This window comes from Danio rerio, chromosome 2 (assembly GCF_052040795.2).
Source record: "Danio rerio strain M-AB ecotype USA chromosome 2, GRCz13ab, whole genome shotgun sequence".
NCBI lineage: Eukaryota > Metazoa > Chordata > Actinopteri > Cypriniformes > Danionidae > Danio > Danio rerio.
Window position 1 is genome coordinate 33,758,728 of NC_141022.1, and position 25,397 is coordinate 33,784,124.

At 35.9% G+C, this 25,397-nt stretch overlaps 3 protein-coding genes across 3 annotated transcripts in view; all 3 read left to right on the plus strand.

Annotated features, from left to right (window-relative positions):
* Positions 1 to 2,098: 2,098 nt before the first annotated feature.
* socs6b (suppressor of cytokine signaling 6b) lies at positions 2,099 to 8,393 on the plus strand. The gene is given in 2 exon segments (NM_199625.2): positions 2,099 to 2,480; positions 5,721 to 8,393. A coding segment is annotated over 1 exon segment (1,599 nt). The 5' UTR covers positions 2,099 to 2,480; positions 5,721 to 5,837; the 3' UTR covers positions 7,437 to 8,393.
* Positions 8,394 to 11,577: 3,184 nt separating this feature from the next.
* The window catches only part of atpsckmt (fATP synthase c subunit lysine N-methyltransferase), a 52,319-nt gene continuing 38,499 nt past the window's right edge, over positions 11,578 to 25,397 (plus strand). The window contains exon 1 of the mRNA XM_087239296.1: positions 11,578 to 11,707. The gene's annotated coding sequence lies outside the window, so the exon portion shown is untranslated. The remainder of the gene's footprint in view (positions 11,708 to 25,397) is intronic.
* LOC110437736 (neuropilin and tolloid-like protein 1) overlaps positions 11,578 to 25,397 on the plus strand; it is a 46,415-nt gene continuing 32,595 nt past the window's right edge. Inside the window, exon 1 of the mRNA XM_087240985.1 lies at positions 11,578 to 11,760. The gene's annotated coding sequence lies outside the window, so the exon portion shown is untranslated. The remainder of the gene's footprint in view (positions 11,761 to 25,397) is intronic.

Below are 25,397 nucleotides of genomic sequence, written 5' to 3' on the forward strand. Positions count from 1 at the left end.
TAATAATAATAATAATAATAATAATAAACATTTTAAAGAAGTTTTAAGAGTTCATGTTACAAAATATTAACAAATAAAAGAAAGGCACTCATACAAAACTTTATGGTGGCATAGTTATAATGCGAAAAAAAAGTAAAAAAAGAGAAATCTATAGAAATCATATCTAAATTCAGAACAAATAGTTATAGAGAACAATGACCAAGTCACCTTTTAGTTTTACAGACTTCATGAATATGATACAAAATAGAATAAAAGCACTTAAACATACAACGTTTCTGTATATCTGGATTAGAAAATAATATCAAATTACACTGAAATGACATAAATCAGATTTTAAAAATAAAAATTGTTGGTTATTAGGTTTTTATTTATTCATTTTCCTTCAGCTTAGTCACTTATTTATCAAGGGTCGCCACAGTGGAATGAACCGGCAACTTATCCAGCATATGTTTTACACAGAGGATACCCTTCCAGCTTCAACACAATACTGGGAAACACCCACACATACTCATTTACACACATACATTCATTCATTTTCTTTTCTTTTTGACTTACTCCCTTTATCAAGCAGGGGTCACCACAGCGGAATGAACCACCAAATAATCCAGCACATGTTTTACACAGCGGATGCCCTTCCAGCAGCAACCTAACACTGGGAAACACCTATACACACTCATTCACACACATACACTATGGCCAATTTACCTGTATCGCATGTCTTTGAACTTGTGGGAAAAACTGGAAAACCCAGAGAAATCCCACGCCAACATGGGGAAAATATGTAAACTCCACACAGAAATGCCAACAAACCCAGCTGGGACTCAAACCAGTAGCCTTCTTGCAGTGAGGCGACAATGCTAACCACTGAGCCACAGTGTTGTCCTCATTATTATGATTTGTTGCAAAAAAAATATAAAAATAAAATGATAATAAAAATCACATATCAATAGGCTACAAATGTGTGTATATTTTATTATTATTTTTTTTTCTGTGTTTATTAAACTTTGTTAAACAACGTAATTGCTCATTGTCTGTTTTCTTTTAAAATCTTTCAGTTTGATATTAAGGAAAAATACTTCATTGAATTCATGTGCAAAAAATTCTATAAATATAATTCAATATATCATATAAAGCATATAATTAAAAAAAACATAAATATTGCCATACTAATTGCGTGAAATAAACATCTGTACTGGAAGAAATATTTAGCACAGCCTTGTATGCCTAAATTGAACAAGGAAAAATTATTCTTCCTTAAACATTACATAAATGTTTAAAATAAAAGCAAAAATTTAACTTTCTCAAACATCAACATATTGTTACAACACATTTTTTTTTATTGCAGGAAAGCAGACTGTATTGAAAAGTAATGCTTAATGATCTGCCAAAAAGAACATTATAACTCCAAGCAGAAAGTAACTTTTTGCATTTGCCTTGTTTTAACCCAATTTGCAAACTGAAGAGCTTTTTGAAAATTTACATTTAGAGTACATTTAGAGTCTCTGTCGTGTTAATGAAAGAGAACTGTTACACACATATTGTGTGCTATATGGAATGCAAAAACTTTGAAGCTCAATATCCCAAAATCATTTAGAATGCAGAAAAAAAACCTATAATTCCAAGGTGACGAACTGGTTGCTTTATGTATACATTAAATTTAAATAATAAAATTATTATAACATTCATGCAGAGTAAATAATTCATATGTAATTAAAGATAAAAATGGTTGTGTTGGTTAAGAAACACTGTAGACTTATTATTAAAATGATAAAATATGATTTCAAGCAATAAAGTATCTTCTAAAAGTATTTGCATTTGTGACAATTGTTGTAGTAAAATATTAATAATACAATAATAAAAATACACAAGTTAGCAATAATAAATATGGTAGCACATATATTAACAACAAAACACAGCATAACATAAAGCTAACATTTGAAAAAACATGATTGTGTTGCCTAGCAAAAAAAAATGATTTAGTAATATGTATAGGCTACAAAATAATTATATATAGTTAATATAATATAAAACGCAATTAAAAAAATAAACTGATATTACAGTCATATTTTTAAAATGGTCTATTTTGCTCAAGCAGGCTGAGTGAGCGGTGTTCCAGACGAGCATCAAAGATCTCCTCCCTCCTTCACGTTCACTCCCATGATGCAACAGCAAACAAAGAGGGCAGAGAAAGAGGCAGCGCCAGCAGAAACGGCTGCTAGCTAGGAAAAAAGTTTTAAACGCTGAATATAGGCACAATTCAAAACTCTCCCAGCGTAAGGTGTTACTTTATCGCAAAACGCGGCCCTTAAGTGCCCATTATTCCTCGTGACAGTGGAAAGTGAGTTCGTTTCTGCGCTGTTTTTGCAAGTGCAGGTATCAGCTAGCTGTGAAATCATAATGAACCCTAGGGTGATTTCATAGCTCTTCGGACACTAATATGAAAACTCCTGTTAGTTGACAGTGTATTCAAGGCTCGGCAGGTAATGTATAGTTAATATTTATATGTAAATATTGATGAACTAGTGTTGTAGCGTTGGACAGAAGTCATGTATAATACACAGGGCCTGTACAGGTTAGCCTGAGTGCTAACTGCTCTTAAAGCGTTAGCACGTTTATATTAATGAATTCAGAGAGTGATACATTTTGATTTTTGAATTATATATATATATATTGTTTATAGTGTGACGGATTCGTATTGTAAATCTGTTATTAGCTGGTGGAACAATTGATGTATATATGCTGCTTAATTTTATACTGCCATACAGATAACAGAAAGACAAATATTTAACCTTCTGTAAAATAATGTAATCGTTTTTAAAGGTACAGCAGATGTAAATGGAAGTAACTTTGGTTTTATATTCGGATATTCAGACATTCTGCTTAATAATATAATTTCAGAAAAGTATTCTTTGCTTATTTTAAATAGGTTAATCATATTAGCAGCAAATGACTATCAAAGTACAGCATTGTTCACAGTGAATTAGAGTGTGTTGATGTTGTTTTGAAGTCACACTTACATGCTAATTCTGATTGAATATTGAAATAAGCGCTGTAAACAATATAGAGACAGTTAAATGACCAAATGTCCGAATATAAAGCAAACTTTATCCCAATCACATGTGAATGCCGTCTTGATAGTCCTTAATAGTTTGCATGGTTTTTAACTATTGTTCTGTATGTTTAACATGTGTGCAGTGGGCTTTTTGATTATATTCAAATGAATCTGGTTAATCTGTGCTGTTTATTACATCTTCTATTCCACAGAATCTTTATTTTGTTAGCTTAATGTGTATGTGGAGGAGTATGATTCATCTGTGCGTGCTTTCCCCCTAATAATAATGAATAATGTTTGAAGTTGGGAATTTGATTTGAAGTACTTTTTAATGTCCTGCCATATTACATGTTTTTCTCCATATAAAACTATATTAGTTATCGTTAATGATAACTGTAACAGGGATTTTAAATGTCCTGCAGTGTTACATGCAGCTGTCCGTCTGAAACTATAGATGTCATTTATAAAAATTGTGTATGTTTTTTTGTTTGTTTATTGTTTCCTCATGATTCAAATTCATTGGTAACCGTTCGTTATTATTGAGTATGATATATTCGTGTAACCGATCACAAATCTCATGGTTTGGATCACTTTATGCTTTAGTTACGAATTGGACCATTTTTCAGATCAACCAAAAATGGGGGAAAAATGTAATTTGCTTTCCTTTTGTTACAAAAACATTACTGCATGACACTTTTGGTTACAACAAACAAAACTGAAAACCAGTACTTTTGTTAAAACTGAATTGGAGAAATAATCAGCTGAATAAAAAGAAATTGTAAAATATTCAGTACTGTGAAAAATTCACTGTTACGTCTACTTTTTCTGATGATGCTAAATGTATAAATATAACATAATAACTTTTACAATCCATATTTGTTTTGTCTCATTTTCAATAAATGATTCAGTTATTCACTCATAAAACTTCATGTTTCGTTACGAGGTGTCATTTTTAAAGAATTATTCAGTGGCATATTTTTGATGGCTGGTTGTCGCAACCTATTGGTTTAATAATTTAATTGCTGCTTTCAATTTAAATTTTTGAGTGACAAGTTAAATGCATATGAAGGTGTTTTTAATCTTTACCATGACAATCAGTGGTTTTATCTCAACTGTAAACTGTTTTCCAGTACTTCTGTGTTATTTGAATGTTTGCAACTTCATAACTTACTCAAAAGACTAAAGACTGAATCTCTTTCTTAATTTTTGAGTTTTTCAAACACAGATTTGAATGCAGAAATTTGACGAATTAATAAATATATGCAAATCACCATTTATAACTGTTGTGTGGTTGTTGAGATCCTGATCTTTTAATGATTAATTGCGCAGCTTACACGGAATGCATTAATGCAGCCGTAAAAAGTAGTGATGGAAAACACCTTTAATAACCTTAGAAACCCACCAGATGCTGAATAACCCACCATGACTTCTTCCATCATCATCATATTTTACAGGAAAGCCTAAATGCTTTTATACATGATTTAAATGACGTGAGAGGCGATTTCTCTGTGATTGTTACAAATTTAGCATTAATCTACAAGTTAAAAAAAACTGGATTAGCCTAATCTTATCACTTATTAAGATACTAAACATTATATTTGTAGTAAGGCTGTGCGATTTGGGGAAAATATCGAATTGCATTTTTTTAACAGATGTTTCGATTTGACTTGCAATTTAATTTTATAGTCAAGCTCTAGCTCAATATTCTGTATCAACTTCTTACTGCTAAAGTGCAGTGTGTGTTGGTCAAAAAGGATTTGAAAAGATATTGACCTACTCCAATGTTTATTCAAATTTGTTTTTAAACATTCAGAAATTAAAATTAAACACTTTTTTTCTCCAAAGTAGTGAGTTATAGCGTTAGTCCTCGCCGGGTGCCTTGTGGTGCTGGATGTTGTTGTATTTCCTCGTGCTGTGGCCACTATTCTGTGACAGCTCTTACGAATTACCAGTTTTTGTTTGGTGTCTGTAACTTTGAAACCAAAATATTCCCATATTACTGACATGCTGTTTTTCTTTGATATCAATTTGTCTATTAATGCTTTTAAAGCGACAGACGGCATCATACCACTTCTCCACGCTTTTCTGTTTGTGTTTGGTTGCGCAATTCTGATTGGGCAGAACTAAAGTGTGCTCACTCAATTGGCTTGGAAGGCTGTCACACACAGAAAGCAGTCACACATTTACAAAAATATAATACTGTCATTTATATAAATATTATTAGGCATGCACTAATTTTCATTTTTCAAGCCAGTTTTCAGATTTTCATGGCTGATTTTGAATGTGGTGTCTTTATAAGCGTATATGTGGTGTCTTTATAAGGGTATATGTAGATTGCAAAATATTGCAGATTGCCATTTTTAACATTTTATTAAGCAGTAGATAAGAAATAAAAAATATTACTGCACAAATGAGATGTTTATTTACTCTATTATAAGCCAAACAATTTTCATCCATTAAAATGTTCTTGCATGCAGCACGAGCATTGTATAATTTCTGAATCTGAAGCAAAAACAGAACAGTCTGACCTGGCACAAATGACATTTAAAAAAAATAACTAGACTTCCGATTTTTAGTCAGTAGAATGGTGCATCTCTGGTTATCATTTTATGAGATTGCTTTTTTATACTCTATTATAATGTAATGTCATATTCTCTCTGTTTTGTAGGTATGGCAGTTGGTGGCCACATGTGATCAGCTATGTGTAAGTGTTCACAATCATCTCCCTCATCCCAGGAACATCACGCATAATCCCCCTCTAAATTATTAAGGGGGATCTTTCAGAATGAAGAAGATAAGTCTGAAGACAATAAGGAAGTCGTTTAACATTAAAGGCAAAGAAGAGAGTGAATATGCTGTATCGCAGCCAGACCTGGCTGCCAGTTTTTCTGCTGAAGACTCTCTGTTTGGAGGGTGCTACAGCAAAGATCTCGTCAGCAGCGACCTGGATAATGAGGACGAAAAAAGATCCAAAGTCCGATCTAAGAGCGAGGGTCTCATGGGCACCTTGAAAAGAAGACTATCAGCAAAACAGAAACCAAAGGTCAAGGGTGGTTCTCCATCTGTATGCTCTATAGATGACGACACCTTCTCCTCCTCTTCAGCACCCATTAGTCTCAGTGACTTAAAATCCCAGCGTTCCTCCCGCTCCACATCCGTCCATAGTCATCATTACAGTCCCACCCCGTGGCCTCTCAGACCAGTTAACTCGGAGGAGACATGCATTAAAATGGACGTTAAAGCATTAATGAACTCCTCAGATCCTAGTTCGACACTCAACAGTGTCCACCAAGACTTCCTGGACCTGCAGAGAGAGTTCGGAGAATCAAGTGATTCATTCAGAATCACCACGCGTGTGCCAGACCACCATTCCGCCACTCAAAATGGCGATTTGCACCTTGATATGGATGAACATGTGCCTGTAGTCCTTGGTCTTGCAGCTCAGGATTATATTCAGTACACAATGCCTTTAGATGATGGACTCTATCCTGATGATGAAGGTTCCCGCTCTTTTTGCTTAGATGCCACCACGCCCATGGATATCGTTCCGCAGTCAGAGGGATGTGGATCTCTTCATCAAGATGAAGAACCAATTGACCAGGACCTCCTGTCACCAGATATATTCATGGAGTCATCATCGGTGAACCAACTCTTTTTAAACACTGCAAATGTCTTGCTGCAGGGCTCCAGACTCGAAGCCCCTCTTTCCCCCTTGCTACCTCCGTTGCCCGATAGTTATCTCCAGAGAAGCTTCTCTGGATTTGCTGGTACACACGCTCAGGTTGCAGAGAGAGTCATGCACCATCTCAACTTTGACCCCAACTCGGCTCCAGGGGTGCAGAGGGTCTATGATGCTGTGCAGAACAGTGGGCCTATGGTGGTTACCAGTCTCACAGCTGAGCTGAAGAAACTTGCCAAGCAGGGTTGGTATTGGGGTCCCATCACCAGATGGGAGGCTGAAGAAAAGTTGACAAATCTTCCAGATGGTTCTTTTTTAGTCCGCGACAGTTCTGATGATCGGTATCTCCTTAGCTTGAGCTTTCGCTCACAAACCAAGACTCTCCATACTCGAATCGAGCACTCGAATGGCAGTTTCAGCTTCTATGAACAGCCTGACATTGAAGGCCACGTATCCATCGTGGATCTCATTGATAATTCAGTCAAGGATTCGGAAAATGGAGCGTTCTGCTATTCCAGATCTCGCTTACCAGGGTCCGCCACTTACCCCGTTAGACTGACCAATCCCGTTTCAAGGTTTATGCAAGTGCGCTCGCTGCAGTACTTGTGCCGATTTGTTATCCGTCAGTACACACGGATAGATCTGATCCAGAAATTGCCTTTACCGAATAAAATGAAAGATTACCTGCAGGAAAAGCACTACTGAATGCTGTATCCTGACTTGGTTGCTACTTGCACTTTTTTGGAGGACACAACAAAGCAGGTTTTGCTTACCTACAGAGTTTTGTTACCATTCAGTTATGTGTTTTGTTGAAAGAAAAGCTGGTGTTTGTCAGTCTGGTGTAGAGTAATTAATTCGGTGGTTTGTGAAGAGAAGCAATGCCAGAATGTTGTTATGAGTGTTTGGATTTCAGTGTTAGAGCATTTTTCGCATGTACTCTGTGTACTGTAGCATTTTATTTCTGTTACAGTCAAAGACAGTCCAGTATTTTCAGCATATCCCACAGTATGAAATATCAGCACACAACTCAAAGCTCCAGCTTACTGTAGGGCATTTAGAGTTTCTTGGCAACAATGCACAGTGGTCTAGATGCCTTAATAATGGCCGCACGTTTGTGAATGCGTAGATTACATTCCTCCTCGCCGCTTTTTGGAACACAAATTCTGTCGTACTAGCCATTGTTATGTCATGACCTTATTAAAGGGAAAATGTACTACACAAAATGCCAAATGATGTCCTGTCACCCTTCTGTGGAGTTCCTGTAATAAGCTATATTAGCTGCTCATGTACGTGTCTGATCATATTCTCACCCCTTGTGTTTTGCATTCTTTAGCACACGTGATGCCAAGTTTAGGTGCCTCGCTGGAACTCGTCTTTGCTGTAGTTAATTGATTTTGGACTGTATGATTTGTTGTGTATAACAGTCATCTTTTAACAGGCATGCAGTTACGTTGTAAGCACATATGGTCTTTCCCCCCTTGCATTGCATTTTAAGTGTTCATTAGAATTGTTTATCACTGTTTGAAACAGAACGTTTTCCTGTAATGGACTATGTCAATGGTACAGTTTAAAATCATCTCTTTTTGGGAACAGAATTTGCTTACTGATATGTTGGAACTTGAACTTGTTCTCTAGTTCAAAATAAACATTTTATATGATTAATTTCTGTCCATTTGTTTTTCTAAAGTTAATGGTTCAAGACATCCTGGAGTACTTTTTCTGAAATTGTAACACATTTGTGTGTGTTGAGCATCATTTAAGACAACTTTAGCACCTATCAGCTTTAATTGTGGGGAAAACTGGAAAATTTAGAGCTTTTATCAATTAATTTCATCTTCCAAGTTTAAAATAATTATTTGGGTGTGATCAAAATCGGAGACGCAGCACGAATCTGCTAGTGGAGTGATGATGTGTCAATTTTTTATTATTGTTTATAGCGTAGTTTTCTTATCCTATGAGAAGAGCCTGCTTCTTAATTATTCATGAGAGCACATGCTTTCCGAAGGCAAGGCAGACCTGTCAAGCTGTGAGGGAGACCATGATGATTGTTTTCATAATCCATGGGGTTTGTTGCATGTTTTTCCCTGCAATTCTGTCAGGGCTGATACAGCAAAGCTGTTGGTTTGTAGCAAGTATTTTTGTCGCTAGAGCTGTACAAGAATTGGTGAATGGCAGACTTTGTCTTTTATCAGTTGAGTTTGTTACCATTCAGACACATCGCCTATATCCGTGCTGCTGTGTTCACCATATATTTAAAAACCTCCAGATTACTGGCAGGGTTAATATAGCTGAAATAGACAGGGCAAGAGACCTGCTGCGCTGCTATCCACTGTGTCTGCTTTCAGACCCGGGGATTGAGGAGGAGATAAGTCGTTCTCATTTATAGTGTTTACATGATTAACGTTAACAAATTGTGGTTATGTGAATATGAAATTATGAATAACAAATGTGTAGCAGTGCATTAAACTACTCTGTAAACTATAAAATCATGTGTCTCATGGTTTGTATCTCATTTTGTGCGCCAACCGACAACAGTTGTTCGCTCCCCGCGTTTTCCCCTGCTCTGCCGGCCACGCCTACTCCTCCCTCTGCTCACAGAGCTTCACGCCCATCTTGGAGCATTTTTTTTTTTAATTACTGAGGTAGACTTGAACCGAAAGAGAGGGGTTTCATGGCCCTTTAAACTCACCTATGCAACTAAATTGCTAGTCAGTTTACCTTTTTAGTTTTCTCGTTCTGTATGCACAACATCTCAGGCGTTTATGGGAGTGACAACTGAATTAACTCCTGACAAAAAGCAGTCACAGAACCAAATTTGCTCGAATGTATTTTCAGAGTTTTCTCTCATCTGAATGAGCAGTGCAAGAAATCAATGCGAATGTGATTCATCGTGACTCATTAGTGTTGCCAAATATTGCTTAAGAAAAACAAAGAAAGCCCATGTAAAACTCAAACCCAAATTTATAGAGATCAGCTATATGCCAGCTGCACCTGCCTACTTTTATAAATCTATAAACTGAGTCGCTTATGCCCAAGGATGCTTCATAAACCTCCCTAATTATAAGTAAATATAGCAGCACTTCAAGGGTGTGCTCTGAAAAGAAGCCTTCTAAACAGAAACACAACACTTCTGTCAACTGTAGTTTAATAAAAATTAACAGTAATAATGAGTCAAGTTGTGAAGGTTAATGCTAATTTAAGTGTGGTCGTCATGTTACATTCTGTGCTCAGACTGCATGATTTTCAATGTAGTCACGTCACAGATGTTTTCACACTGCATGACTATCTGGCGTAGCGTTTAGTCTCTACTGTGTTTACACTCCAAGATGAATCGGCAAGAGGGGGTTTCTCAGGGCATGACTTTACAATAGGAAGAATCATCGACAATTTAGTCTCAGTCCGCAAGCTATGTCTCAACCAAACACACGCGAGAAGTGACATGGAAACAACGTGAGGTGTCATAGTATATAATTTGGTATTAGCTACATAATGAGAAGAAAGCTTTTAGTGGGGTAGAAAATGTACTTATTTTGCTCACCTGGCTTAAGGGAATTAGCAATATCCTCTCGAATTGTTTTGTTTTTTTTGACCCGGTTGTGATATTGCTCTGTTAAATTTCCACTAGTTCTTTCTGCATTTTTTGGGGTCCAAATAGATTGAACAGAAGCGCTTGTGGATGCTGCTCTTTCTTTGGCTGTAGGTAATTGCTGATGTTATTTACAATCAGCACATTTCACTCTGCATGATTTTGAATCGCTGTCAGCTACAGATATTTAGCATGCCAAATATCTGTTGGGTATCGGCGACTCATCAGTGATTCTCTCAGCTCATGTCTTTGATAGTTAATACTGTGTAATTGTTACTCGCGTGAACGAGCACCGATTTGCCTGTGATTTCAGGCATTTGTCTGCGATTTCTCAAAACGGCGAGTCAGAATCGTGGATAAAATAATGCAGTCTGAACTGGGCATAAGATTTTTAAGATAAGTGTTTTTGCTTAAGTTATAGATTTTACAATATATTGTCAATGATTTTTCCACCAAATTTCTAAATATTTGGCCTATGTATTTGTTGTTTTTTCTGTCACCACCTCTTTTGGATAATTATATCTTTCTCTTTTTTGAGCTGTTTCTGACAAGACTTATTTCCGAATGTGTGTAATCCATGTTTTTTTTTTTTTTTTTTTTTGCTAAGAATTTGCATTGTATATAACTAAACATATGGTTAAACCCAAGCATTGAACAATCAGGTTTAGATTATGGGTTGTTCTCCTTTGGTGATGTTGCTTGGTTTTCAGCTGAGAATTGTCCTGACTGCACATTCGGCATGGCTGTTATTTGACTGTTTTTGTGCTTGAATTAATGTTCTTTTGGAAATAACAATATAAAAGTGGGCAGTGTGTGGGATTTAATATTGGTTGCCAAAAAGGCGTTTTCTCCATTCAGCACATGCACATTTTAAAGTCTTTCATACTTTTTTCTTTTTATTATCAAGCAATTTGAGCCAGGATGACAACTTTTTTTTATTGTTAGAGTATTTGTAACTGCTGAGTAAGTGAGAGACCGCAAAGGGCAAAAAACTCCCTTACAAAAGCTTTCTGGCTGAATCGAAATATGCTGTCACATTCCATTAAAGACATGCTTATATCTCACGTAAAATACTTGATCATTTTTCTGAGAGTCCAGAGACAGATGCTGTTATTTGTACAATTTTTCAGTTCTTTGGCCTCCTCATAATGTTAAAGTTTATTTTTACTTAAGTCATGTTTTCCTGATGCCACATTGTTTTTATCCAAATGTTTTCAACTTTTAAATGCAATGAATCTACTTAGTATGCTTTTTTTTTAGTACTTTTAGGTGACTTTAATAGATGGAAGGTAAATGCAGCTGCAGTGGTGGAGATGAATGTTTGTCATGGGACGCGTCATTTGCAGGCTCTGACATTGAGAAATGTCTAAGATCCACAGTCCCCTGCCCAGTAAGTATTTTCTGTCATTTTGCGTTCATTTTGCTTGCATTGTTCTTTAACCAGTGGTAGACAGTTTTTCTTTAGAACAGACGTTTAAATATGCAGAACAATTCATTCATGTATTTGACTCATATGTTGTTGACATGTTCTTGAGTCAATGATTCCCTTACTAAATGGTGTGGTTTAAGTGACTCTTAATGTGATCTTACACCCAAAAATAACAATTCTGTCATCATTTACTCACCCTGTACTTGTAGTTTTTTTTCTGTTCTTCAAAAGTAGATTTTCTGAAGAATGTTGAAAACCAATGATCATTGACTTCAGTCGTATTTGTTTTATCTACTCTATATGTCAATGATTACTGATTTCCAACTTTCTACTTTTGTGTTCAATAGAAAAAAAGCCACAGATTGGGAATTAAGTCTTTTCAATTCACATTTTTTGTTTGTTTGAGTGATTCCTTTAACAATTTACGTATTACAATCCTATCTGAAGTCTCCAGTTTATGATTCACTAAATCAAATAAATAAGCACAATTTTTTAACTACTGTCACAGAAATTTCTCAATGTAAGGGGTTGTTTATTTAAATTGTTAAGCCAATTTGATGATGTATTTTGTGAACATTCTACCAAACACGTACATTATCTGTCCCTGAAATAAAAGCATACATACTGTGAATAAAAAGTATTACATCACAAAAATTTCTAAAATGGATTAACTGTTAATTTCTGTGAGTTGTTCTGTAAAGGAATATGTCACTCATTTGGTTCTCAGTGTTTTTCTTTATTAAAAACACTTTACAAATGTACAACCCCTGTTATTAAACTTGTTCTCATCTCAACCCAATTGAACCCACAGCTTTAATAGTTATGTTATGCTAAAAACAGTTATTTGGGGGAAAAAAACCTTCAGAAATAGGATGTTTAAGTTGTTATCATTCACATCAATTTATTAAAAATGTGAAATTATAAATTCCGCTAATAAATACAAATATATAATACAAATTAATTTACAATTATGGAAAGCGATGGGCGGCTCAATCAGTGCTTTTTAAAACACTATTCAATGGATTCAGGAAAGGGGGTGGGAGTCGGTGTTGGTCGGTCGGTCGGTCGGTCGGTCAGTCAGTCAGTCAGTCGACAGTGGCCTGTGGTGGGTGTACGTAAGAAGAGCATGTGTGAATGGCACTCTTGAGAGCAATTTGAGTTCTGAGAAAGCATACACAGCGGGACGTATTTTGCTCTCCAGAAATGTATATAGGGGTACGTAATCGGAATGAGCTTGGGTTGAAAAATGCTTGCAATACACCTTTAAGGCTATGGCTCTGAAATCATTTGATGGATGGGAAGCTGACAGTGATCAAGGGCGCGCTCTACTATTGAATTGTATGATTTAATGCTTAGTTTTGTATGATTTTTTTGAGAAGGACAAGATTAAAGGTCAGGCCCTGTCACATTTTTTGTGAGTGAAAATTTACATTTCTGACAGAATGTTCCATATAATGGTAGAACAATCTGATGAGGTATATTTTGCACTGTAAAATCCTTTCTGTTTATATATACATGTTGCTAATAAAAACAAATCTGGCCTCATTTTACCCTTTTTGGACAATCTGACACAGTGAGACAAATTGTCAGGACACCGGTCAGGTGTACAATTCAAATCATTCTGACATAAGTCTCCAGATACCAGTTCTAGTTCAGTCCACCAGGTAACTGGATGTATGCGCACAAATGATGGAAAATATACTAGTGCCGAATTTTAGGATTTAGTATTGTAAATTAAAATCATATTTAATTTGCATTATTTGTGAACTAAACCTGCTGTAAAAAGGCAAGCTGTTTAACTGCACTGTGAAATACTTGCATTAGGACATGTTTATATTTGTGTTACCATTGGTCAGTATTAAATCCTCAACATTGTAAAACTAACACAAATGTATGGCCATGGATCTTCCTCTGCCAAATATGAACAAATGTAAAACAATAGGTTGCTTTCTCAAATTCATGTACACCAAGTTCTTCTAAATACGTTTTAAAACTTTGAATAAAGAGTACTTAAAGGGTACTTATTTTATCCCTTTTTCAAAATTTAAGATAAGTCTTTTGTGTCTCCAGAGTGTATCTGTATATTTCAGCTAAAACACCCATTAGATTATCTATTAAACCTTTCAGAATATTACAATTCTTTGCTCTCAACACCTTGTAGCTGTTTTTGTTGCCTGTGGCTTTATTGTCAGTTTTCCCTGCCCACTGTTCTCGCGTGCCTGTCAGAGTGTGCCTCAATCTCTGCCTCAGCTGCGTCAGATAAACAGCACAGTGACGGACATAAAGGAAGATCTCATGTATTGTTGTGAAAAATACTACAGTAAGAACTTCCCCAATAGTTATTTGATGTATTTGTTGTGGAGTTAATTCAAGCCTTTCGATGAGTCACACACACAGTTTTTGCACGACAAATGTGACAGGATACGCATTATTATCCACTGTTGTATGGTTATCTGTTATGTTAATATACAAAATAAACCTGATTTAACTTCCACATTCCGGGTTATAATTGTACTGACTTGCGACTGTGGTGATGCAGGCTGTAATTCATGACCAACATGCACAGTTTTTAAAACTTGTTAAACTCATTCTTCATCACATTTGATGATGATTGATAATCACAGAGAGCTCAACAGATATTTTAATCCCAGTTGCTTTGCACCTATTTGATTTTGTACTTTTTAAATGTCATCCGTTTACTGCTAGCAAGGACTCTCAGAGAATTCTGCTGGAGTATTTTCTACTTAGTTTGATCATATGTTGGCTATTATGTTGTCAGTGCGTTATTTGTCAATCCTCCACATCGTTGTGTGACCCTGCTATAGTAATCCATCCTGTTGAGGCTCTGGAGGATGCTTTATTACAGGTGGTGAAGGATTTTTGGCTCTGTTTATTACTCCCTCCCTTCTGTTTTAATTGGTTTCTTTGGAATTTCACATCAGACTCCTCCGAGAGCTTTCTACACTCCACTTACCGGAGTGCCTTCGACGTTTTAATCAAATTTACCACTTTGTATCTGTGTCTACTGAGTTTGCAGTAATTGAGGGAGGTTTGTTTGAAAACAGGGTTCATACTGTATGTCCACTTGTTATTTAGTAATCAGCCTCAAATGCAGTATATCAAGTATATCAAATTAATTTATAGAAGTGTGGCTCAGTTTTTGTGATTGGTTCACCAGAATAGATGCATTTGGTTGTTGTTTTGCTGAACGTTTTTGTAGTAGCCCTCCACTCACATTTTAACCCTTTGACTCTGTTGTGCTTGAAAAGCCTCGCAGGACTGCACTTTCTGACATGAATCCACCAACGCTTGCAACATCAACCATTATGGTTCTTTCTAACTCCCTCATTCTTGAACTTACTTTCTTAAATTTCACCCACAATTCTCATTTATCTCACTGTAAATAATTTGCACCTATCCCATTATTTCATCTGTTCCAGTCTATTTCGTTTCATCTAATAGCAACTGTTCAGCACAAGATAAGACTAAACGTTTTTTCTGTTCACTGCTGATTTGCTCAGTATCAGGGTATATTCTGTAAACGCAAATGTTTCATTTGAGATTAAGCGCTATATTGGGTTTTATTCTGTCCTTTCTGGAGTTTGACTGGCAAGGCCAAGTGCCTTTTGAAGCATATGAGTACATTTGAATATTTCACAGAGGAGCAAAATGTCACAGATGAAACAATCCAATCACTTTCCTATAGCCTGAGGTGGCGTTTCTTCCTGGCTTGATGATGAGGAAACGTTATCTGTGTTAGACCGGCTCATACGAATGTTGCTTGACACTGAATTTATATTGTAGACAACCTGTTATGTATTCAGGTGAACCCATGGTTCTTTCAGCCTCAGCCTTTGTGAGAAAAATAAACAGTTAAAGTCTGTATACAGCAGGAAAGATAACTATATTAGCAGCCTCGGCCAATATTCTGTTTATTATTTCGTAGCCTCATGCTGCAGTTTTGTGTTTTAACGCTTCGGAGTGAAATGCAAAAGTAAGTGTATTGTATAATACCTGATCCGTTGGGAAAATCCTGGTTGCTGTATGATTGCTCGCCACCACAATAGCTGAGTGTATCAACAACACTATGAGATATGATCTCAGATGTTGTTCATCAATTGTAAATTGATCAATTGCTTTTGTTGAACATAAATGCTTTAGTTCAACTTATTTGTAAAACAATTATTTATTAGAAGATTGCATGAAGTTTAAGAGTAAACAGAAGCTTCTTAAGCATTTCTCATGAGTTACATGTTTTCTTAAATACAAAACTTTGAAAAAGAGCATTGATCAGTTTTCTCTCTGCATGTTATTGGTGCTATTATGGCACTTGGTGGTTAATTCCTTAAGGTTCTAGTTATCTGACGAACCCCACTTAAGTCTAACTTTCCAGTTAAACAGAGATGTGGAGTCATTCTAAATTCATTGAAACACTTACAGCAGATTGTCCTGATGAAGACCATAGCAACGAATCTTTCAGGCATAGCAAGAGAAGCAGATCATTTTAAATGTTTAATTTTTTGAATATTATCATCTTTACAACGTCACTAACTCATTCAATTCCCCTCAAAATAGCTTTCTCTACGATAGACATTTGCATCAGAGGACAGATAACAGGATATTGTGAAATCTCAATCGGAGATCGGTTAAGTAAGAAAAACTGAACCTAAATTTTGTAAATGAATCAGTGAAAGATGAGGGTGAAGTGTCCTGGTTTGGTGTTGTTTCCTGCAGCAGGAGTTTGGCCTCGTATAAAACTACAAGACAGTGTGAATGCAAATGTTTACGCATAACAATGAGCACTGTAAAATGTGTAAAGCAGTTGATTGAAGCTAAAAACATTGAAATGGGTTAAAAAATGTCATACTGTATGCTGCTTTGCTTCAAGTTTGTAATGTTGTGATTGTTCTCATAGCTGATTGGTTCAGTCCATGTCTAATACTGCTTTACAAAGGCTGTTTTAAAAATTTTTTTTTAAAGAAGTGTCTTGAAAAAAATTACTGTAAGTGCATTTTTTGTGTTGTTATTCACTGTAAAAATGCTGGGTTCTACACTATGGACCCTTTTCACAAAACCGTTATGACGTGTTTAACAGTCATCATAATGTTAAATCCTTGAAAGGTTTTAATATTTTAATAAAAAAAAAAACGTATGAACTTTTATATGCATTCATGAATGTATTATATCATCTTTGCTTCAAATGACAAAAAACTAATTACCACTTATGCGAGATGTTTCTAATGCAGCGTCTATGGGGCTGAGAGTAAATTTGACTTTATTCTTTCTTCTGGCTGCCATCATCAGTCTCACACATTTTTTTTTTCCTTTTTCTGAAAGTTTTGAGAACACCATGCTGGAGTTTTTCTTTTATTATTTCAGCAAATAAGATTGTAAAAAAAATTATTTGTTGTACTCTTCTATTCACTGTGCTCTGAGTTTACCTTACTATGATGTCTTCCGCTTCTGAGAAACCCGGATATTTGAAAAGGGTCCTTCATGTTGTCTCAACACAAATGAACTTAATTGTTTTTACACATTTAAGTCGATTAAACAATTAAGTTGTCCCAAAAACAAACTCATGAATAGATTGAGTTTCTTTTGAATGTGTAGTTTGAACATGCAGCAAAAATCTTGTATTATTATATAAATTGTTAAGTGGATTTTCTCATTCAACAACAATGATTATTAAAACTTTACAGTAATTATTAATCTTGGTTTGAACAGATATTATGGATCCATTCATGCTGATATAATTACCCCTATATTTCACCCCAAATCAGGTTGGGTATTGGAAAACTGGCCCATCTGAGCAAAGTGGAAACTCAGCCCATCTTTGCTCCTAAAGGACTATACCTTTCTTAGTACTGCCTTTGTACCAAATCATAATAACAATCACCTGTTGATATCACCTGTTTCAAATCAGATCATTATTTAACAAATTTTCTTGATTACTAGCCCTAAATTGCTTGTCTCAACTTTTTTTTTTTTTTAAATATGTTGCAAAAACCTAAATTGCAATATGTGTTTATTATTTTGAAAAATAAAACAAAAATCACGAGGAACACTTTTAATAATGTTTGTTGTGTTTTTGGCAGTGAAATACATGTCAAAGTAAATTTAGAAATTACTACTACTTTCCACGTTTTTTTTTTCTGTCCCAACTTTTCTGATTTGGGGTTGTATTTCTTTTTAGGCCATTAACAGAAGATCTGCATTTTTAAAAAATATGCTTTTAAAAACCAATCTTCATTTGGCAAGCTGTTTAGGCCCTTTTGTTGGTAGTTCACACAATTGAACGTCATCTCAGCATCATCAAATACAATCGACGCCTCGGATTCAGTCTCTTTAAGTGCATAAAGAGCAAGTCTGCCAACAGTAAATCACTACGGCATATGCAGCCTTACAGTGGGTCTCTACCAGAGACCTGCCGAGTTGAGCTTTTTGTCACATTGACGCTGTCTTTATCTGTGAGCCATGCCATCTGTCAGAAACCCCAGAAGACCTCTTTCTGAGCACACCATGTGTCTCCACATAAAAGCGTGGCTTAAGCAAACAGTACTGAGCGGCACCATACCTCACTCACTTGAAGATTCATTATTCTGTGCGATTACCTCGAGGGCTTTTCCAGATGTGGCTTCATAAATCCCAGAATTCACCTGTTGTTTTTCTGTGCTACCTACGTTAGCATTGACGATACTGCACATGAAATTATTAAGATTAAATTAAGTAAAATATAGGATAGAAAGTGAGAAGATCTGCGAATGTTTAGTTGGATTTCCATCTGTGTTTTGCTTTCAGGTGAGCTGTTTAGGTAGCGTATTAGCGGGATAGTGTGCAAAAGTGTCTCACGAGGATTCTTGATCAGTTTGATTGCATTTACATAACACTCCACTTTGCTCGCTCGTAATTTACTCAAAATTTTCAGCAGGGGAACATTTCATGATCACATTAAACACAACGCTTGAGCAGAGCAAACAGGGATACTGATAACGGAAAATATCATGCATCTATTGCATGTCTTAATGCAAAAAAAAAATAAAAAATGTTCCTCCCAGATGAAAATTAAACCTTCACAAATAATATAATATGATATAATATAATATAATATAATATAATACAATATAATATATATCATGATTAATCACACCCAAAATAAAAGTTTGCTTTGGCTTAATATATGTGTGTTTATGGGCTATATGCACAGCTAGTGTTTTAAAGCAAATGCTGAACTTCCGGAAAAGCTTATTTTCATAAGGTTTCTTTTACAGCATCGATGTTGTAATGTATTACAAATATAATCAGTTAAATAAACTTAAGCATCCATTTGGTTGTTAAAGCGTACAAAGAGACGAAAGACAAAGAAATTCCATAAAAAATACTGGGGTAAAATTAATTACTAACCCTAACTAAGAACTGAAAACTGAGGCTACAATTTGCACAGGCTCACCAAAATTGGATAGTAAAAGATTGGAAAAACGTTCCCTGGTCTGATAAGTCTCGATTTCTGCTGCAACATTATAGGGTCAGAACTTGGGATCAACAGCATGAAAGCATGGATCCATCCTGCCTTGTATCAACGGTTCATGCTGCTGCTGGTGGTGTAATGGTGTGGGGGATATTTTCTTGGCACACTTTGGACCCATTAATACCAATTCAGTATTGTCTTAACGCCACAGCCTATCTGACTATTGTTTCTGACCATGTCTATCCCTTTATTTTGACCACAGTGTACCCATCTTCTGATGGCTACCTACAGAAGGATAATGCGCCATGTCATAAAATGTAAATCATCTCAGACTGATTTCTTGAACATGGCAATGAGTTCACTGTACTCAAAGGGCCTCCCCCAGTCACCAGACATCAATCTAATAGAGCACCCTGTTTTGAATGTGGTTGAACGGTAGATTCGCATCATGGATGTGCAGCCGACAATTCTGCAGCAACTGCGTCATGCTATCATGTCAATATGAACCATAATCTCTGAGAAATATTTCCAGTACCTTGTTCAATCTATGCTACGAAGCATTATGGCAGTTCTGAAAGCAAAATGAGAATCCAATCCGGTACTAGTAAAGTTTAAGTAAAAAAGTGACCGGTGTAATCATGTTTTTTTAACGAAAGGTGCATAGGAATGCTTGTATCTTTCAATAACTGATTGTTATTTTGATATTTTTTTCTTTTAGTTTTAGAAAAACTATATGAAAAAGCAAAAACGACTAACAACGGTTTGCATATTATGAAATTAATCAAACTTACCAATTCCTTCATTTCTAATTACTTATTTTTGTCTGTAGTTTCACTTTTTTTTAACCTTAAAAATAGTCATATTAAGAAAATAAAGATAGAAAATATATGGGTTAAAAAAACTCTAAAAATCTGGAACCAGATACAAAAACAATCAAGAGGATTGGTGGCCCTCTCACGAGCCATGTCCATAAGCCGGAATATTGAATTTAAAAGTTCAATCTACCCTCAGGGGACCATTACAGATATTTACAAATAAGGGACTATTTAACAAAACATAAGAATTGGGATCAGCTCAGAAAAGAACCAACAAACATAGAAAAACACTTGATTCATCTGATTGAAAATAAGGGCGTAATGAAAAAACGTCCTTTTTTAACGAAAAGTGTCCTTAATTTATTGCAAACTGATGATGGATATGTCGGATAACACACAACATATAAAACAACAATAAGAAATGGAACTCAATGTGACATTGGATGATGATACTTGGGCGGGTGTTTGTTCTGGTTGCCATAAGGGAGTGGGGAGCCAAATGTGGAAGGAGTTTGACTGGAAGTCTAAAGTTCGATTTTTCAGGACACCACTAAAGTGTTTCCGTTCTGGTAGTTGTGGCAGCAATAAGTGCTGGAGAAACTGTGGACTGGTGGGTGATCAAACGCACATATTTTGGGACTGTCCCATTGTTCAACACTTTTGGACTGAAGTTAAGGGGATTGTAGAAAAGCTCCTTAAAGTGAACCTCTCTTGGGACCCTTTAACGTTTTTACTGGACAAATTTCCAGAGGATCTGTCCCATGACCAGGAAACTTTGCTACATCTCCTGCTAATGGCTGCAAGAAAAAAATATAACAATTAACTGGTTCAAACCTGAACCACCCACGGTTTCACAGTGGATACAAAAAATCAGACAATTATATTCAATGGAACAGTTGACAGCACAAATACAGCTGAAGACTCAAATCTTTGAAAGAATATGGGGACCAGTTCAAAGCCTCATTGGATAGGTCACTTATGTCTCTAAGTTTGTATTTTTGCTTGAAGTTTGTCTATTTACCTTTATTTTTTCCTCAGATCTTTATTGTCATTATATATACCTTTATTTGTGAGCTCGGGCCCAATCTCAGGACTGTTCTTATTACTGTTTGTATTTATGTTTATTGCTGTCAATGAGAGTTCAAAAAAAAAAGTCATATTTATTAATCTAGTTTAGTAAATCTAGTACTCTTAGCAGTGACACGATCCTCATATTTTGATTTATTCAACTTGTAAGATCGTCATTTAACCAAATATCATCTAAGCCCATATGAGGACATCACGTTTGAAGACATTTCCCCATGAGTTCCTTCTCACTTTTTATACCTTTTTTTGAGAAATCCCAGTTTAAATCTTTCATGGTCTGCAGCAACTGGGATGTGATCTCACTTTTGGCTAAAAAAATTAATGTGTATTCTCTCAGGAAACGCGCTATTTATTACTGAACCTCAGTTCATATGGACCTACCAAATATCTTGCTATCAAGACTTTTTCTTTCAGCCATTTCTGGATAGCAAGCCCCTAACATCACAGAGATCATGGTGGTTTCCGTGGTTTGATTTTTTTTTTATGTTCACCATCAGTTCTAATTAGTTCATGCATTTGCCAATGGTCTTGTATTTAAAGTTAATAAAGTGGTATTTTTACGTGATAATAAATAAAGTTTGCTTTCTTAGCATGTCTAAATAAGATGATCTGAAATGATCAATCATGACAAAGTTGTGAAAGCATATGTTTTATAAAAAGATGTTCATTTGGTGCCGCCACTTTTGAAGGTGTTTGAGATTCACACTTCTAGGCAAGAATAAATGTGTGGTCTCATTAATTTAATGTATCCCCTGCTGAGTCTCGTCCATAGGAGATCCTTTCTTTGCCTTAAGTCTGCCAGAATCATGTTAAGGGTTATCATAAGTCAAAGGACATTAAAACGTTTTAAATATTTGCCTGCTGTTTGTTTTTATATAGCCCTATTATTAAGCAAACATTCAGAAGCATTATTAGCTCATCTTATTTCCTACATCATGGTGCATGAATGATAATGTCAACTATAAAATGATCAGAGGATTACATTATGGTGCATGAATGATAATGTTAACTATAAAATGGGCAAATGATTATCAGCACAAAATTACTGTTTTACGATATTGCCACAATTTACTAACATTGTGGGAAAATTCATTTCCAGCCGCGGCTGTGCTTCATTCTCGAAATGTATAGTTTGTCTAAATCAGGGATATAATCAGTCAGCGCAAACAAAAACTGCAAAAAAATTAGCATCTGGGTTGTATTTTGCTCTCTTCAGAAATGTATATAGGGGTATGTAATCAGAATAAGCATGGGTTGAAAATATAGTTTAAAACATTATTTAACACACCAGTATTTTTCTGTATTTATCTGCTAACAAACTGTGGTTCACAACACCCTGTAATTTTTGCATACAGAATTTTAGAACTGTGTTGCACATCAATCAGAATGTTCAACCTTAACACTAGCGTTTAAATGAAAATAAAGGTTTTAAACTGAGGCTATGATATTGTTCTAAAGTATTCAGCCTACAATGTGTTCATCAGTTTGACAATAACTCGAAGTGAGGCATGCTCAGACTCGCTGACTTAATGAGAAGTAAGTAAAGGGTACATAACAGGAACCAGCAGATGCTCTTATTTATTATTTACATTCAGCCACTGACATCCTTTAGAAACAGCTCCTCATAAGAGTTGGCATCAAGGTCTACAGCTTACAAGACAGCCAGGAGCCTCAGAGAACACAGGACAACTGCTCAAACTGCTCTCTGGTGCGGTATAGATCCTCTAAACAGTAGCATTTGATAAAATAACTAAATTACTGAGGCGATGTTTACTTTATTCGAATAGCTGACACTGCCCTGGACGAGATTTGTTTGTATTGTCTGAGCATTCAAAGCTAGATTGCTCCTCCGGGGACTATTTTAAAAAATCTAATATTACAACTGATTGTGGGACATTACTCTGCTACAATTGCTGTCCCACACGTTTCAAACCGGAGTAAATTTATGACCAACTTTTTCAACAGATTGGACATAAATTTTATGATGGGCCACACACTGTTAAGTGGTCTGAAAATCACAGCAGATGGGATACAAAAAAGCGCTTTAGATGCAGAAAAGTAAACGCTAGAATGTCAATATGCTCTGGCCAAGTTTGACAGCATAAAGCATCGTCTGCGATAGAGCCAGCATGCAAAGTGAACTATTGCATTCAAACAACCTGTTCAGAGGCCATAAACGGAGGGTCTATTTGAGGACGCATGCAGAAAAAGAATACACAATATTTAGATACACTTTATATGACTTAAACAATATTGGTAATGCTTTAGCTCACAGTGTCCTTGACACATGTAACGTTTACTCACTGGAGTATTTAAATTATGCATAATTAAATGCAGCAAATCCTAAGCCAAAAATTTACCTTAAATTGGTGGTGTACTACGATATCATATTTTAAACTTTAGTTGATGGGTAATGTAGATGAATTTTAAATCTCTTAATGTAATACACTCAAAGTTCATTGCAAAGAGAGACACTGGCTTTTACAGAGTTAGCTTAGCAAAGCCTACAGCGCACAAAGTTTGGGGACTACAAAAAATACATCCAGGCTAGTGAGATCAAAAACACTTCATGTTATGCACATTCACCATGTGTATAGACCCTTCACAGCAAAGGGGCGTGGCCAAAGACACTGTAATAATAATAATAATCCATTTTATTTAAAGGCGCCTTTCTGGCAACTCAAGATCACCGTACAATAAAACAAGAGCAATAAAACAACAAGAGAAATAATAAAAATATACACAACAATAGTGCAGATAAATTGAATTAATTAAGTATTAAAAGCCATCTTAAATAAGTGGGTTTTGAGTCTTGATTCGAATAGTGTGAGGTAGTCGATGTTTCTGATGGTGGTAGTGAGTTCCAAAAGCCGGGGAGCAGATCGGCTGGAATACTCTTTTGCCCATAGATGATAGACGAGCAGAGGGAACAGACAATTGGAGGGCAGAAGAAGATCGCAGAGTGCGAGAAGGAACAGAAATGTGGATGAGGGCAAACAAATATGGAGGGGCGAGATTGTGGATGGCCTTGAATGTTAACAAGAAAATTTTTAAATCAATTCGAAAATGAACTGGTAATCAGTGAAGCTGCAGCAGGACAGGGGTGATGTGATGAGAAGAAGGGGTTCTGGTGATGATACGAGCAGCTGAGTTCTGGACCAACTGAAGTTTACAGAGGGATTAATGAGTGAGGCCAAAGAGAAGAGAGTTGCAGTAATCTAAACGAGATGCGACAAGGCTATGGACAAGAACAGCAGTGGCATGAGGGGTAAGAGAAGGGCGGAGATGGTTAATGTTGCGTAGGTGGAAGCAAGCAGACCGGGTGGTGTCATTGATGTGAGAATTAAAAGATAGGTTGCTATCAAGGATGACACCCAGACTCTTAACCTGTTTGGAGGGATAAATGCAACAGTCATCAAAAGAAAGAGCAAAGCTATCAGTTTTGGAGAGTGTTGATTTGGTCCCAACAAGCAAAACCTCAGTTTTTGAGCTATTTAATTTAAGGATGTTAAGAGAGCCAGGATTTGATTTCTACTAAGCAGATTGTAAGGGATATATATATTAGTGCTGTCAATCACAATCACTCTCAATCACAAAAAATGTAAAAAATGAACTAATTAATCACACTTTTTTTAATTAATCGCGATTAATCACATTTAAAATACTGAAACTTGTAATTTTGGCTATTCAAATGTAAAATTAATGTAAACACAAGACAAAACCTAAAAAATTCAAAATATAATTGTTTATTATAATTTTTGTTTAATTTGTAACACAGATTTCAACATGTAAACAACATACCCACAATAAACCATTAAGATCCTGGCTTGACAGCCATATTTATTACAGAAATTAAAACACAGGCATGTTAATGCCATTTGAATTTCAAAACAATCAATGCCAATAAAGAAAACATTGATTTCCGAGTTGGTTTCGAAGTGGACTGCAAAAAAAAAGCCAAAATACAGGAATTGCAGATATGGAAATTGGAAAATTATAATAATAACAATTGCACTCATTGTAAAGTTGTATCGCTGTGAGTTTAGAACAGTAATAATAGAGTAGAAACAATTTTGCTCATTCCTCGTTTACATTCATCCAGTTGATAAGACCAGGAATACCCCGCAAATGAATGATAATCTCCCAGAAATCGTGCGTCTCCCGCCCGGTCCTTAAATACGTTGCACACCCCTCTCCACTGCAACCCTTCTAGCTCTTCAGGTATGTCGCACGCAACTCACCCCCACCGCTCTTCAGGTACGTCTCGCGCACACGCTCCTACTCG